Source organism: Aedes albopictus, chromosome 2 (genome assembly GCF_035046485.1).
Source record: "Aedes albopictus strain Foshan chromosome 2, AalbF5, whole genome shotgun sequence".
Classification (NCBI taxonomy): domain Eukaryota; kingdom Metazoa; phylum Arthropoda; class Insecta; order Diptera; family Culicidae; genus Aedes; species Aedes albopictus.
This window is the reverse complement of record NC_085137.1, coordinates 302,513,796-302,531,345: the sequence shown is the minus strand read 5'-3', so window position 1 is coordinate 302,531,345 and position 17,550 is coordinate 302,513,796. Positions and strand designations below refer to the sequence as shown.

At 39.5% G+C, this 17,550-nt stretch overlaps 1 protein-coding gene across 4 annotated transcripts; it reads left to right on the top strand.

The window, feature by feature from the left end:
- Window positions 1-282: 282 nt before the first annotated feature.
- LOC109423848 (zinc finger protein 84-like) lies at window positions 283-15,930 on the top strand. Of its 4 annotated transcripts, none has more exons than XM_062852162.1 (12): window positions 283-562; window positions 678-864; window positions 929-1,197; window positions 1,257-2,210; window positions 2,270-2,473; window positions 10,348-10,653; window positions 10,709-11,017; window positions 11,077-11,376; window positions 13,731-13,934; window positions 14,010-14,270; window positions 14,331-14,510; window positions 14,570-15,930. In XM_062852162.1, the coding sequence occupies exons 2-12, from the start codon at window positions 718-720 to the stop codon at window positions 14,640-14,642; spliced, it is 3,207 nt and encodes a 1,068-aa protein (XP_062708146.1). In that variant the 5' UTR covers window positions 283-562; window positions 678-717; the 3' UTR covers window positions 14,643-15,930. The 4 variants fall into 4 exon arrangements, with proteins under 4 accessions (XP_062708146.1, XP_062708143.1, XP_062708145.1 ...); XM_062852159.1 differs by having other exon boundaries at window positions 672-864; XM_062852161.1 differs by having other exon boundaries at window positions 283-566.
- The last annotated feature ends 1,620 nt before the right edge of the window (window positions 15,931-17,550 follow it).

Genomic DNA, 17,550 nt, shown 5'->3' with positions numbered 1-17,550 from the left:
ATGCAACTCAATTAATGACGTCACTAAAATTGAGTTGCATAAGATCAGCGATAGAACGAAAGAGACAATAAGTGGTTCGCAATGTTTTTCTGCGCCACCTGTAACTGTACCTCATTGCGCTCAAATGTCAAAACTGTTTCTTCTTTTTCCTTTATGCATACGACTACGAAGTTGCCGAATGTGCGTGAAAGTGAAAAAACGAGAGGGAAATATTTTTTGCATTTTCACGCACATTCTGATAGTACCTTACGAGGTTTTTGATTAGTGCGACAAAGAATTGGAATCTCTTTCAACTTCGTAGCCGCGAATAGTATTTGTCCTGTTTTGTGTTGCCCTCACATATGCTTGTGATATGAATTTTAAGCGTGGTTTAACAACAAAAACAAACAACCAAAGCAACGGATGTGTCTTTAAATTTGTGAATTGTTGTGTTGCTCACTGCATTTAATGCAATATAAATTGGATATAAGAATAGTTTCTGCATATATCAAAAGGTTTGAGTGATCAAAAGAGAGAGAAAAGTAGAAGACATAGTTTTCATCTGAATTTTGGCAGATTATCTGTAGGTAGCGCCTGTTTCATTTTTGGTGTATGATAAATACAAACAAAAACATTCACTTTCGTCTTTGGCTTCGTTATTTGTTAACATTCGGTGAATATTTCATAACTAGTTTCAGATTCTATTACGATATACGAGAAAAGTGCTTTTAATGGGATATGGCTTCGAAAGCAACCAAATCAAAGTTAGACAATCCACAAAACGTAAACCAGACATGCCGACTTTGTATGGGGGAGAAGTCCCTGCAAAATATTGTCAACCACAAGAAGCTTCATCAATGGATTTCAGATTTTCTCTCCATAAAGGTAAAGTATGCAATTGTAATTTAGTGTTTTTGCCAATAAATATGTTTATTTTTGTGATATGCAGATTTCCAGTCAAGATGGGATGAGTCAAGCCGTTTGCGCTATATGTCGAAAAATGTTGTTTAAATTCTACGAGTTTTCAATACGTTGCAAGGTAGTACAAGGTGTATTGCAAGCTAAGCTACGGAGTGAAACTACACGAAAGGCTAAGGAAACTGAATGCCAAATATGTCATAAGATATACAAAACGGAAAAACACCTCATCGATCACATGAGATACCATGGGCCAAAAAATCATGTGTGTACGACCTGCGGAAAAGCGTTTACAAGACGGTAAGAACCTTTTCTTGAGTTGAAAACATATGATATTTGAACTTTTTATTGTCTTGTAGACATCAATTGGATAAACACGTGAAAACTCATTCAAAACAGAAAGTTGAGGTTCAACCTATTTCTCAGTTGGAAGAAAGGACGATTACTGTACAAGAAGGTTTAAAATCAAAAGCTGAACACTGCGAGGCAGATGATTTAACAATGGGTACGCAAAAACAGCTCGAAGATACTGAGTCAGTAGCAAATGAAACAGGGCAATTGAGTGAAAGTTATAGCGATATAATGCTACAACAACATGACATAAAAATAGAAATAATTCCGATAGATTCGTCCCTTTTGAACGACCGTGAAGATATTTTAGATGAAAATGCTCAAGAAGTAGGAGACGAAGACGGTCAATTTGTCATTGAGGATATTATTGTCATAGAACAAGTGAAAATAGAACCCCATCCAGATGATAATGTAGTAACGTTTCCTGACGAGACTTTTACAAAAATGAATGAAGACAACGAAGACGAGACGATCAATCAAAATGAGAATAGTCCACAGTATGACTCCAGAATGGCTGAAAGCTCAAATTTCAACAAAAATATCACTGTAGAAACAGATGCCACTAACGACAATGGTGGGAATGGGAATGGATATGCGTGCTCAAAATGTGATCGCTCTTTTAAACGACAATGCCAATTGAAAAATCATATGGCTAATCACGAAAAAGCTGAAGATTCCAATGATGCTTATGATGAAGCCGAGGAAGAAGCATTGAATGAGGATGATGCAGAATCATATCAGGCAGAAAATGAAGATACTGAAGAACACGATTCAAATGACGACAAAACAACAACTGAGGGAACCCATCCATTGACAACTAATAATAGCGTTGTAAAGGATGGATTTGAATGTAATATTTGCCACAAGGTAGTATCGGATAAGAGGAAGTTAAAGGATCACAAAAGGAGTCATAAACCCAAAGATCATGTATGCTCTATTTGTGAAAAACCATTCGTGAGACGGTGAGCAGCTGCCAATTTATCCTATGTGCGATACAATAATTATTTTTGTTTTTCTGCAGACCTGTTATGTTGAGGCACATGCTGACCCATGTATCACGACCTAAATATCAACGAAAAAAACCAGTGATAGAAGAAGGACCATTTCAGTGTGATATGTGTCAAAAGGAGTTTAAAAGCAAAAACAAACTTCATTGCCATAACATGAAAGTGCATGGGCCAAAGAAGCACGAGTGCAACATTTGCGGATCTAGATTTATAGAGCGGTAAGAGATGTATAATTAAGCTTTTACAGTTAGTTTTTATTTATTTTTAACTAATAACTTCAAAAGACAAAAAACCCTTCGAGTGAAACATTCTCAAAAAGCATAAAACTTCTATCACAGATCAATGAGATGGGAACACTCACTTGGAAAGAGTTACACTCCTTTGCAGTTTTCTCAACTCAGAAGCGTGCAATCGAGAAACGATGTATGGACGACTTTTACCTTGTGATTTCATCTAAAACTTTGCTGAATAGAGTAGGGATCGCACATGCATACCAAAGTCGTGAGGGAGATGCGAAGGCAACTCTACACGAGGTGAATGTAAATTACACTCACCTCGTGGAGAGTCGCTTTCACAGCTCGTAGACGAAATCACAAGGCAAAAGTCGCCCATACATTGTATCTTGATTGCACACTTCTGAGCTGAGAAAATAGCAAGAGAATGTAACTCGTTGCAAATGAGTGTTCCCTTAACTGTCACAGATAACACATCGAAAAAAAAAATAACCATTTATCTGTCAGTGAACTCAACATAGATATATACAGATGAATACATTATTAGTGAAATTGCGAAAAAAAATGTACAGTTCAGGTGAGATTTGAACTCACGACCCTTATGCGCTATACAAGCGCTTTTCCATCTGAGCTACCGAGTCAATTAACGACACGGCATTTTTGGTTGGTACAAGGTAATTCAAATCTCATCGATCATGCTTCATCTTTTCCCTAAACTGCACCAAAAATATATCCATCCATTTCTTATGAACACATGTATGAAGAGGTAAATCGGGTAAATCGCCAATTTACCAATACAAATGCCTATGTGGTAGTGATTTGTGTTCAAATTCCTCGTGTTAAGAATTTGTAAGAAATTTGTAAACAACTTTTGTTCTCCCGTACCTACACTCCCGTTCAAAAGTTTGGGGTCACCCCCTCAAAAACATGTCATTTTTTTTAGGCCCATATCTCCGCCAATTTGCGTCCGATTTCAAAACCCTAGGTTTCATTCAAAAGATAATAAGTCAAAGAAACTTTGAACATGGTTTAAAAGAAACTTTTTCAAAAAATTTTGTATGTAAACTTAACCCAAAGTTGCCAAATTTTTTAAAAAATGAATATAAACTTACGGCAGTGTCGCTAGAAGTTGGGTCGAACAAATTTTAAGATGAGAGCGGTAATATGACCTATTTTCTATTAGCTTTCAACTGCTTCTTACAGAACTTAGCTAAAAAATCTAGAAAAAAAGTTATTAAGTAAATTAATCCTTGATGTCATCGACCAAAAGTTTGGGGTCACCCCTCAAAATGATGTATCGGTCAAAAGTTTGGGGTCACTATCGTAAAACATGGAAAAGTGATTTGTTGATATCTTTGTCATCTTTCATTCAATTTCAATTCTTCTTGGCTTATTTGAAACAAAATGAATGATACTTACTGCATAGACATTGAACCACACATATTTGTTGAAATTTACATACTAAAACTTAACGTAAAGATGCCTCATTTTTTGAAGCGTGGTAAAATGTGCTAACTTTACATAACATTTTTATATACAAAAATCGTTAAATACGTTAAGTTAAAGACATCAAACGTAAAGTTAATTAATTATCTTTGAAATGAGCCAAAAATTATTAAAATTGAACTATAGATGACGAAGATATCACCAAATCACTTTTCCATGTTTTACGAAAGTGACCCGAAACTTTTGGCCGATACATCGTATTGAGGGGTGACCCCAAACTTTTGGTCGATGACATCAAGGATTAATTTACTTATTAACTTTTTTTCTAGATTTTTTAGCTAAGTTCTGTAAAAAGCAGTTGAAAGCTAATAGAAAATGGGTCATATTACCGCTCTCATCTTAAAATTTGGTCGACCCAACTTCCAGCGACACTGCCGTAAGTTTATATTCATTTTTTAGAAAATTTGGCAACTTTGGGTTAAGTTTACATACAAAATTTTTTGAAAAAGTTTCTTTTAAATCATGTTCAAAGTTTCTTTGACTTATTATCTTTTGAATGAAACCTAGGGTTTTGAAATCGGACGCAAATTGGCGGAGATATGGGCCTAAAAAAATGACATGTTTTTGAGGGGGTGACCCCAAACTTTTGAACGGGAGTGTATATATGGATAGGCTTGTAGTAGGTTTCGTGAGATAAAATTTGAAGAACTCAATTGTTGCACACTTTAAAAACTTTACCCTATATATGATTGCGTGTCAAGCGTGTCGATCGAGCTATGGTCTTATGTTATTGTATGATGTGTAATGCAATCTCAAAAAAGAATTATTTAGGTATATAAAAATCAGTTCATAAATATGCATCTTTGGGACCGTAATATGATTTATGTAACTTTATTTTTCTCTCCGTGAACATCGCAATCTCCAAGGCAATCTATGATTATTTTATTTGCAATTTCATGACGCATTATTGATAATGATAATCTATATATATAAAAGTCAATGTAAGTTTGTATGTTTGTATGTTTGTATGTTTGTATGTTTGTATGTTCGTATGTTTATTTGTTTGTATGTATGTATGTATGTTCCAGCATAACTCCGGAATGCCTCAACCATTTTCAACCAAATTTGGTATACGCATTTGTTAAATTAAGGAGGTGGTTATAAGGGTTTTGGAATTCAAGATGGCGGCTTTAATTCCAAGATGGCGGCCAAAACGTCAGAAGGCATGCTATTTAACGGTAAATCTTTTACGAATACCATGCAATATTGGTATCTATCGACCGGGCTTGATGAGGAGAAGTCAAAAATAGATATATGATGCCATTTTGGAATCCAATATGGCGGACTATAAATCCAATATGGCGGACCATAACCCAAGATGGCGGCCATGAAATGGTAGTTTGAACTATGATACCATGCAATATGGGTATCTATCGATCGGGCTTGAAGAGTAGAAGTCAAAAATAGATATCCGACGCCATTTTGAAATCCAAGATGGCGGACTATAATCCAAGATGGCGGCCATGGAATGGTGGATTGAGCTATGATACGATGCAATTAGGGTATCTATCAATCGGGCTTGACGAGTAGAAGTCAAAAATAGATACTTGACGCCATTTTGGAATCCAAGATGGCGGACCATAATCCAAGATGGCGGCCATGGAATGGTGGTTTGAGTTATGATCCCATGCAATATGGGTATCTATCGATCGGACTTGATGAGTAGAAGTCAAAAATAGATATATGATACCATTTTGAAATCCAATATGGCGGACTATAAATCCAATATAGCGGACCATAATCCAAGATGGCGGCCATGGAATGGTGGTTTGAGCTATGATACCATGCAATATGGATATCTATCAATCGGGCTTGACGAGTAGAAGTCAAAAATAGATATTTGACGCCATTTTGGAATCCAAGATGGCGGACTACAATTCAAGATGGCGGCCATGGAATGGTGGTTTGAGCTATGATACCATGCAATATAGGTATCTATCGATCGGGCTTGACGAGTAGAAGTCAAAAATAGATATTTGACGCCATTTTGGAATCCAACATGGTAGACTATAATCCAAGATGGCGGCCATGGAATGGTGGATTGAGCTATGATACGATGCAACTAGGGTATCTATCAATCGGCCTTGACGAGTAGAAGTCAAAAATAGATATTTGACGCCATTTTGGAATCCAAGATGGCGGACCATAATCCAAGATGGCGACCATGGAATGGTGGATTGAGCTATGATACCATGCAATTAGGGTATCTATCAATCGGGCTTGACGAGTAGAAGTCAAAAATAGATATTTGACGCCATTTTGAAATCCAAGATGGCGGACCATAATCCAAGATGGCGGCCATGGGATGGTGGTTGGAGCTATGATACCATGCAATATGGATATCTATCAATCGGGCTTGACGAGTAGAAGTCAAAAATAGATACTTGACGCCATTTTGGAATCCAAGATGGCGGACTACAATTCAAGATGGCAGCCATGGGATGGTGGTTTGAGCTATGATACCATGCAATATGGGTATCTGTCGATCGGGCTTGACGAGTAGAAGTCAAAAATAGATATTTGACGCCATTTTGGAATCCAAGATGGCGGACTATAATCCAAGATGGCGGCCATGGAATGGTGGATTGAGCTATGATACCATGCAATATGGATATCTATCGATCGGGCTTGACGAGTAGAGGTCAAAAATAGATATTTGACGCCATTTTGGAATCCAAGATGACGGACTACAATTCAAGATGGCGGCCCTGGAATGGTGGTTTGAGCTATGATACCATGCTATATAGGTATCTATCGATCGGACTTGATGTGTAGAAGTCAAAAATCAATATCCGACGCCATTTTGAAATCCAAGATGGCTGACTATAATCCAAGATGGCGGCCATGGAATGGTGGTTTGAGCTATCATACCATGCAATATGGGTATCTTTCAATCGGGCTTGACGAGTAGAAGTCAAAAATAGATGTTTGACGCCATTTTGGAATCCAAGATGGCGGACCATAATCCAAGATGGTGGCCATGGAATGGTGGTTAGAGCTATGATATCATGCAATATGGGTATCTATCGATCGGGCTTGATGAGTAGAAGTCAAAAATAGATACTTGACGCCATTTCGAAATCCAAGATGGCGGACAATAATCAAAGATGGCGGCCATGGAATGGTGGTTTGAGCTATGATACCATGCAATATGGGTATCTATTGATCGGGCTAGATGAGTAGAAGTCAAAAATCAATATCCGACGCCATTTTGAAATCCAAGATGGCGGACCACAATCCAAGAAGGCGGACCATATTCCAAGATGGCGGCCATGGAATGGTGGTTTGAGCTATGACACCATGCAATATGGGTATCTATCGATCGGGCTTGATGAGTAGAAGTCAAAAATCAATAACCCGCGCCATGTTGGAATCCAAGATGGCGGATTATAATCCAAGATGGCAGACCATATTCCAAAAGCCATGAAATGATAGATTGAGCTATGATACCATGCAATATGGATATCTATCGATCGGGCTTGATGAGTAGAAGTCAAAAATCAATATCCGACGCCATTTTGGGATCCAAGATGGCGGACTATAAATCCAAGATGGCTGATCATATTCCAGATGGCGGCCATGGAATGGTGGTTTGAGTTGACACCATGCAATATGGGTATCTATTGATCGAGCTTGATGAGTAGAAATCAAAAATTAATATCCGACGCCATTTTGGAAACCAAGATGGCGGACCACAATCCAAGATGGCGGACCATATTCCAAGATGGCGGCCATGGAATGGTGGTTTGAGCTATGACACCATGCAATATGGGTATCTATCGATCGGGCTTGATGTGTAGAAGTCAAAAATCAAGATCCGACGCCATTTTGGAATCCAAGATGGCGGACAACAATCCAAGATGGCAGACCATATTCCAAGATGGCGGCCATGAAATGGTGGTTTGAGCTATGACACCATGCAATATGGGTATCTATCGATCGGGCTTGATGAATAGAAGTCAAAAATCAATATTCGGCGCCATGTTGGAATCCAAGATGGCGGATTATAATCCAAGATGGCAGACCATATTCCAAAAGCCATGAAATAATAGATTGAGCTATGATACCATGCAATATGGGTATCTATCGATCGGGCTTGATGTGTAGAAGTCAAAAATCAATATCCGACGCCATTTTGGAATCCAAGATGGCGGACCACAATCCAAGATGGCGGACCATATTCCAAGATGGCGGCCATGGAATGGTGGTTTGAGCCATGACACCATGCAATATGGGTATCTATCGATCGGGCTTGATGAATAGAAGTGAAAAATCAATATCCGACGTCATGTTGGAATCCAAGATGCAATGTTTGAAATTCAACTTGTATAAATAATTTTCATGTAACTATTTTTACGCTATTCACAAATAAACAATATTTTAAAGTAAAAAAAATAGAAGTAAAAATCAAGATGGCAGACCATATTCCGAAAGCCATGAAATGATAAATTGAGCTATAGTACCATGCAATATGGATATCTATCGTTCGGGCTTGATGTGTAGAAGTCAAAAATCAATATCCGACGTCATTTTGGAATCCAAGATGGTGGACTATAAATCCAAGATGGCTGATCATATTCCAAGATGGCGGCCATGGAATGGTGGTTTGAGCTGACACCATGCAATATGGGTATCTATTGATCGAGCTTGATGAGTAGAAGTCATGGAATGGTGGTTTGAGCTATGACACCATGCAATATGGGTATCTATCGATCGGGCTTGATGAGTAGAAGTCAAAAATCAATAACCCGCGCCATGTTGGAATCCAAGATGGCGGATTATAATCCAAGATGGCAGACCATATTCCGAAAGCCATGAAATGATAAATTGAGCTATAGTACCATGCAATATGGATATCTATCGTTCGGGCTTGATGTGTAGAAGTCAAAAATCAATATCCGACGTCATTTTGGAATCCAAGATGGCGGACTATAAATCCAAGATGGCTGATCATATTCCAAGATGGCGGCCATGGAATGGTGGTTTGAGCTGACACCATGCAATATGGGTATCTATTGATCGAGCTTGATGAGTAGAAGTCAAAAATTAATATCCGACGCCAATTTGGAAACCAAGATGGCGGATCATATTCCAAGATGGCGGCCATGTAATGGTGGTTTGTGCCATGATACCAAGCAATATGGATATCAGTCGATCGGCCTTGATGAGTAGACGTCAAAAATCGATATTTGATGCCATTTTTGGATTCCAAGATGCCGCACTATAAATTCCAGATGGTGGATCATAATCCAAGGTATCGGCCATGGAATGGTAGTTTAAGCCATGATATCTTGCAATATGTGTATCAATCGATCGGGATTGATGAATAGAAATTACAAATCGATATCGAACGTCATTTTGTAAATCAAGATAGCGGACCGAAAAACATTCGTTGACCATAAAAAATTAACAGCCTTCGGCAACTTTTTGCGCTGCAACTGTATGGAGGACTGAGGAACATCGGCGGCAGAATGCCGCCGATGTTCCGAAAGTCCGATGCGCCGTGTTTGCGTCAATTCACTTCTAGGCGAACAGCATATCCAAGCATTTGCCCGGTAGAATGCGAACATAGGTGTTATCCCTATTTTAAGTCCGACGAGCGTAAGCAAGTCGGACAGCAAGCGTTTACACGTTGTAACGCAATCATAATTCTATTGATTGAGATTTGAAACCACGGCTTCGCAATTTGATAGGACACAGAGCACGCAACGAAAACTTACTGAAACGCCCATATATTATTTTCGTTATAATTCTCTATGAAACCTGAGATTATATACATATAACACTTTCTCAAAGTGCCGTTGAAAAATGGTGAGAACACATGATTCAGCTTTAATTCATTTTGAACTGTTTGTTGACAGAGCAAAACATGCACAATCATAATTTATATTGAAAGCTATGAAACTAATAAATACAATGTGCACTGTTGGCAGAAACGAAAATAAAATTCAAGTTATGGTATTGAGTTTAGCCTATCTCTTTTCAGCTTAATGTTTTTTTTTAACTGTTTTTAATTGAATGACTTCTTTGATTTCCATTCCATAAATTTGTATATTGTGCGGCCACCACAATGGCACACTATGCCGTAGAATCGTATCAGCAAACTTAAAGTTTAGTATACTTAGTATGTTTCGAAATTCTAGGTTTTTGACAGTTTTTCATTTGGCTTTTATGTCACCTGGAATCTCTTCATCTTCAGCATGGTCTTGCGGAAAACCGGCACCCTTTCGGTTAAATGGGACTTCGCATTTGCTTCAATCATGCACAATAAATAAACCCGAGCAAAGCCGGGTCATTCAGCTAGTATTGACTAAAACAGCGATTGAATTCCCCTACTATTCTTCTATTTGCAGTTTTACTCTGAAAATGCATCTGAAATCACATGCTCGATCTCGCGATAGGGAGGAGGACTTTCAGCAGTTTAAACAAATGCTTCAGATGAGCACATCTTCTAATCCAGATAACGGTGAAAAAGGGACTGGAGCAGGTTCTATCACATCGTCCCAAACAATACAAAACTCAGGCGAGTTGGCGTTAGAATGCGTGAAATGCCACAAGGCGTTTAAAACTCAGCGTGATTTATTAAGACACTACAAATACAATCATGTACCAAAAAATCGCCTTTATTGCACTATGTGCAGTTTGGTATTTGTGACAAGGTAAGAAAGCTCTAAAATATTTTTTTTTCTGCTTTTAATCATATGTTATTTTAAGGAAACGATTGGAGCTTCATATGTTAAAACACCAACAAGAAAATGACAGCTCTCAGTCCAAAATGGCGGAAAACTTGAGCGAAAATGACGCGGACAAGGTTGTCAAGCAAACGATAGAATCAGTACAACACACAGGATCTACTGATCAGCAAATACAGGATAATAAAGACATTGCTAAAGCTATACCATTCCAGTGCAATATATGTCAAAAGCCGTATGAAACTAGGCTAAAATTATATTTACATCATAGAGCAGTGCACGGTCCGAAAAATCATAACTGTCTTATTTGCGCGATTCGTTTTGCCACCCGGTACGTATTGAAAAAGATTTTCTTTATTGGACGTAGTAACATTGCTTTCGGCATTACAGACTAGAGCTAAAAAAGCACTTATGTACAAAGCAGCACATGAGAAAATTACAAGAGGCACTTGGGAACAAATCAGCTGCCGGGTCAACTAATGATTCTGAAAAGGATCCTAAGGGAGATATAATGGAAACGAACGATCCACTGCTACTAACAAAAGAAGTAGCCTCCAGCATTCAGCAAGAGGTGCAGTGTGATGTGTGTCTCAAGTTTTATCCGAATAAGTGGAGATTGCGCAATCACAAGAGATACCATGGACCCAGGATTCATAAATGCACTATTTGTGACAGAGGGTTTGCAATGAGGTAAGCAGTAGAATGTGGCATATTAAATGATGTAAAAAAAAAAACATTTTCCCATTTATCCATTTTTGATTTGCATCAGTTTTTTTACTTCGTTTATTTGGAAGGCTCGGGCGCCACATGGGTATAACTGAGCCGAAATCATTTGTTTTTACATTGATTATACATTTTACAATTTATTGCTGCCTTAATACTATGTGAGTTTCGGAAGCCGAAGTAAATACTCGTGGCTGTTTGCATCGATCTTTGGGAAAGTTAATTCTTTTTTTGTCCTTTCTTTTCATTATTATTGAATTAGGATGGCCCCATTAGTTTATCTACCTTACCGGAAAGACTAAGGCCTGAGTGTCCTCTGCCCTCTACTGAACGTAGGAATCGTCTCCATTCTAATGGCTGTGTATCTCCAGTTCCGCACTCAACGAAGGGTCCGCAGATCGTCCTCCACTTGATCGACCCACCTAGCTCGCTGCGCACCACGTTTTCTTGTACCGGTCGGATGGCTCTCGAAAACAATTTTATTCGGGTTGCTATCCGACATCCTGCTGTCGTGACTCGCGATTTTCGCGGTGTGGACGATGGGTGATACTCTCAGCAGCTGATGCAGTTCGTGATTCATTCGCCTTCTCCAAGTCCCGTCTTCCATCTGCACTCCGCCATAGATGGTACGCAACACCTTCCGTTCGAAAACTCCAAGGAACGTTGGTCCTCTGCACGTAGAGTCCATGCTTCGTGCCCATCGAGGACTACGGGCCAATCAGCGTTTTGTAGATAGTTAACTTCGTGTGACGGCGAACTTCGTTCGATCGTAGAGTTCTGCGGAGTTCAAAGCAAGCTCGATTTCCCGCCATAATGCGTCTCTGAATTTCTCTGCTGGTGTCGTTGTCGGTGGTCATCAATGAGTCCAAGTACACGAATTCTTCAACCGTGTCAATTTCATCACCGTCAATAGAAATTTGGGGTGCCGGGCGCAGTGATCCTTCTTGGAGCCCTTTGACATAATGTACGACACATTACTGACTAATCCGATTCTTCTGGCTTCATTCGTCAGTCGGATGTACGTTTCAACATCGTCTCAAATTTGTGAGCTATACATTAATATCATCAGCGAAACCAAGCAGCTGAACGGACTTCGTAAAAATCGTTCCACTCGTGTTTATCCCCACTCTCCTTATTTCACCCTCTAAAGCAATGTTGAAAAGCAAGCACGAAAGACATCACCTTGCCGTAATCTTCGGAGAGATTCGAAGGGACTCGAGAGTGTCCCTGATACTCAAACTACACACATTACTTGATTCATCGTCCCCTTGATTAATTGTATTAGTTTATCCAGGAATCCATATTCGTGCATAATCTGCCATAGCTGGCCTCGATCGATTGTATCATACGCCGATTTAAAACCGAAGAGTAAGTAATGTGTTGGCACGTTGTATTCGCGGCATTTCTGCAATACCTGGTGGATGGCGAAAATCTGATCCGTTGTACCGCGTTCACCCATAAATCTAGCCTGATATTGCCCCACGAACTCTCTTGCAATCGGTGATAGTCGGCGGCATAAAATTTGAGAGAGTATTTTGTAGACAGCGCTCAGTAGTGTGATCGTGCGGTAGTTTCCGCAATCCAACTTGTCGCCCTTTTTGTAGATGGGACAAACGATAACTTCCATCATACGCTTAGAAAATGTTCTGGAAAGTTGTAGTGAAACGCATTTGAAAATTTTACCGAAGAAACCTTTTTTAGATCTACTTTTGAAATTCAAGTTGGTAGGGTAAAAGCACTAGACTTCATCCCACAATTTTTTTTTCTCTGATCTTTGCCACTTCATACATAAAAACAGAGTTTGTATGAAGGGGTCGAAGACTATTGCTTTTACCGTATGTATTCTTGTAACTGGGGGTCTCCAGTTAGTCTAGTGGTTAAGGCTATGGATCGCCAATCCAGAGACGGCGGGTTCGATTCCCGTTCCGGTCGGGAAAATTTTCTCGACTCCCTGGGCATAGTGTATCATTGTACTTGCCTCTCACAATATACAAATTAATGCAATGGCAGGCAAAGAAAGCCCTTCAATTAATAACTGTGGAAGTGCTCAAAGAACACTAAGTTGAAGCGAGGCAGGCCAAGTCCCAGTGAGGACGTCGAGCCATAAAGAAGAAGAAGAAGAAGATTCTTGTAACTGATATACTTAATGTACAACGCAGCCTAATGTGTAGAAGAAAGACTGCTTTATAAACCCTAAAAAATGTGTATGGACCCTAACATTTTGGCCGCATTCTTCTACCCTAATATGCAGCATGACGTTATTTGTGCATGATCATCAGTATATTTATACAACAACCTCGATAACAACTTTCAATTTCTAGGGATTTCATGTTGAGACACATGCAAACACATAAATCAGACAACAAACGCAAACGGCTGAAACCCTTATTAGAAGGTGAAACAATTAAGTGTGATTTCTGCCCAAAGGAGTTCAAAAACTTTGCAACATTATGGAGCCACAAGAAAAGAACCCACGGACCAAAAAATCATGAGTGCCATATTTGCGGTTTCAGATATTCCCAAAAGTAAAAAAAAAATCAAATCATTTCTTAATTTCTTTTGCTAGTTAGATTTTCGCAATCGAAAATGTCTTCTTACAGTTACATACTAAAAAAGCATTTGGAAATGCACACCCGACATGGCGACAGTGCTGAGGACTATCGTTTGTTGAAACAAATGCAAGACAAGAGGAAATCAACAGTTCCAGTTCCGCAAATCCGGATGAATAATGAAGGACCACTGGAGTGTTCTAAATGTCATAAAAAGTTCAAAAATCAAAAACTTCTAGGACTGCACTACAAATTTCGCCACATTTCGAAAAACATCCGAAAGTGCCATTTGTGCAACAAATTTGTAACAATGTACGACGTATTGACTGTTCTTTCTTCACGGAACAAATCTATAAATCCCTTGAATTTTAGCGTTCGTTTTGAAAAACATATGCGTACGAAACACAAGAACGAAGATGGTACCACTCGATCCCCAGAGTGTGATAAATGTGATGCAGTTTTCCCAACTTACGATCAACTGGAGAAACACATGGACATTCATGGCCCGAAGAAATATGACTGCAAAATATGCGACAAATCATTTAAAGCATCGTAAGAAAGAGATTTACACTCAAGTAATAAACCGACATTGATGTTTTTTTTTCTTTCAGGAGACTTTTGGTGAAACATTTGAAATTTCATGAGAATAACACGGGCGATAAGGAAGAAAACAATCAAGACTAGTGGAGAAAGCAAGAAATTGATGCGAATCTCATGAATCAAAGATAATTATATAGAGGGGAGAGCGACACTAGTTTTTCCAACCCCAAAAAAGGCGAAAAAAGTAAAAAAAAAAGCCGCAAAACTTTTGCGGGTTTTAGCGATTTTTTTCAGCTTTTTTTGAGGTTTTTTGGCTTGGCAAAACTAGTGTGGCTCCCCTGTTATATAGCAATTCAGTTAACCTACATGATTTAAATTTTGAGCCAAACTTTGAATTTGGCTTGAATGCATGAATTTTAAAAATTTCGCTTTGGTTTAGATAGGCTATCAGAAAAAAAGAATAACACTATACTCTCTAAACTTCATTCAGAATAGACTCCTCCAGGGGGAGCGACACTAGTTTTGCCAAGTCTAAAACCTCAAAAAAGTTGAAAAAAGATCAAAGAAGTCGCTAAAACCCGCAAAAGTTTTGCGGATTTTTCCGTTTTTTTCGACTTTTTTCGGCTTTTTTGGGGTTTTTCGGTTTGGCAAAACTAGTGTTGATCCCCCCGGACTCCTCTTACCCTAACTTGGACCAACAATAGACAACTAGTTGATCAATTTATATTGAATATTTGAGAACTTTTGATACATCTTACAAAAAGTTACAGTTTGTTACGCATTTTTGAAAAAGTCAGAATTTTGTTTTCCCGATCAATTATTTGTCTATCCATTTTAGTTAGATTAGGTAAGGTTAGTTAGGTAACAAAATCGAACAAATAAATCAAAATATATGAATTTATTGTTTTTTTTTCGGACAATAGAAGCTGGCATCGCGAGGAAGACCTTTTTAATTTGTTCAGTTTTATCATATATTTGGTGCTACATACATCAGCCTTGGCCGTGTTTCACATTTGCTAGATCAAACTCTATCGCCCCTATCGCCGCTCTACCCATCATCGTTTTTGGTACGGCGCTTTTTTGGTACCCACTTTCTGGTCGGTTTACCCCAACTTGCTCCTGATTTTCGGGTGTGCGGCTCGTGTGTTGCTAGTGCTTATTTCGAAAATTACACATTTCAAACGAAATCGTTGTTTTTGACGATTGTTTCTCTTTCGTTATCACTTTGCACGATATTATATGTAGCAGCGAAGCAGTGTCGATGTTTCCAGCGCATTTTTTCCATGAATCAAGCAATCGAAACAAAAACATTGGACGCCATGTTGAATTGAATGCTGGGTTGATGATTCTGGCCCTTAATAACACTAAAATACACAAAGCACTTAACATTACACACCTGAAATCAGTTCACCTTTCGCGGATATCATGTTATTGGCCTTGAGCTGCGACATAGTAGGGTCTTGTACCATTTGGGCAGGTTACCTATTTTGGGCACTTGCCGCTATAACTAAGTCAATTTTAAACCGATTGATTTGAAATTTTGTATAGAGTTTGCCACGTACAGTATCTAACTCTGTACAAAAATTAAAATCAATCGGTTTGAAATTCAGTAACAAATTTTGAAAACGACGTATAATCAATGCTACACCATTGATTATACGTCGTTTTCAAAATTTGTTATTGAATTGACTTAGTTATAGCGGCAAGTGCCCAAAATAGGTACACCTGCCCAAATGGTACAAGACCCTACCGCTGAAATTGTTGGCATTCTTGCGTAGGACCAAATTTTGCTGCTTCAAGCGGTTAACATATGCCGGGGCCCGTGGCGTAGTTGGTCACACGTTCGCTTTATATGCGGATGGTCATGGGTTTGATTCCCAGCCCCGGCACTTGCAATTTTTCGTCAGTTGCTTTTCCCCTAAGAGCAACTGACACTGACCCTCTTCTGAGCCCCATGGCTCAAACGGAACCGGATACCTGGACATCGGCGAACTGCTACTCATAATGGATCCTCAATCGGACTGGAAAGGAACAAAGGCCATCCATCATCATCCTTGTGCTCATCATTCTACTAGGTATAAAGTAGAAAAAGTGAAAGCAGCAGAAAGGCAACCAGTTCGATAAAGTGTAACCCGCGGTTACAATTTTGTACTACATTTATGTACACCACTGTGTTTTGCAACATTTTAATTTGTTTGTTGTTTTATGATTTTTTTGTTTGAAATTAGTTTAGTTAAAATAGGGAAAATAAAACGCACATATTGTATCGGTGAGGCATTTGACCCCCAAGCTCCCCCACCACATGGCACACATCGACAGCAGCAGCAACAGCAGAACAATTGTTTGCGGTGTGTGGTGGCTATTTTGTTTTGGGTCGAGCCGAGCCAAAGGAGAAAGTTACGAACCACGTAGAGCGACGGACGCGTGTTTTTCACTCGTTTTTCTACCACCCGGGAAGTAGTGAAAAGTGCCGTTTTCGCGCGGAATTGGCTAGAAGGTTGTTCCTAGCCACGTCGGGAGTGAACACAACCAAACAGTGATTCCCCGAAACTTAGTGCCGGCCCGTGGTTCGGGAACATAATTAGTGCAGTGAAAGTGCTGTGAAAAGGGTTTGGATCGCCGCCATCATGGGGAGCTCAGTGTAAAGGAGCTATTCGCTTCCCGGCGGTCTCGTCAAAGATCCCAAAAACCCACCGTTCTCGCTACGGTCGTTCAGCCGAATGAGCCAGTCTCACGACCGTAGCTAATCGCCAAGGAGAACGAAGGTAGGTCAGTACAAAGGGGCGTGCTGCCTACGATAGTTTACTGCGGTAACTATCGGGACCACTACGCGGAGTAGACCGGTCCGGTGTTTATACACCACCGTCGCTAGGGGGGATCCGACAAAGGAGCCCGCTCTTCCCCCTAGCTAATAGTTAAGGACGGCTGCTTCGGTAGCCTGTTAGTGCCCAAGAAGAAGAAGTAGAAGAAGAAAGAAGAAGAAGAAGGAAGGAAGCTTCGCATAGACCGTGCGGGAGCGAAGCCACCGACGACCACCACCACTGCAGCAAGG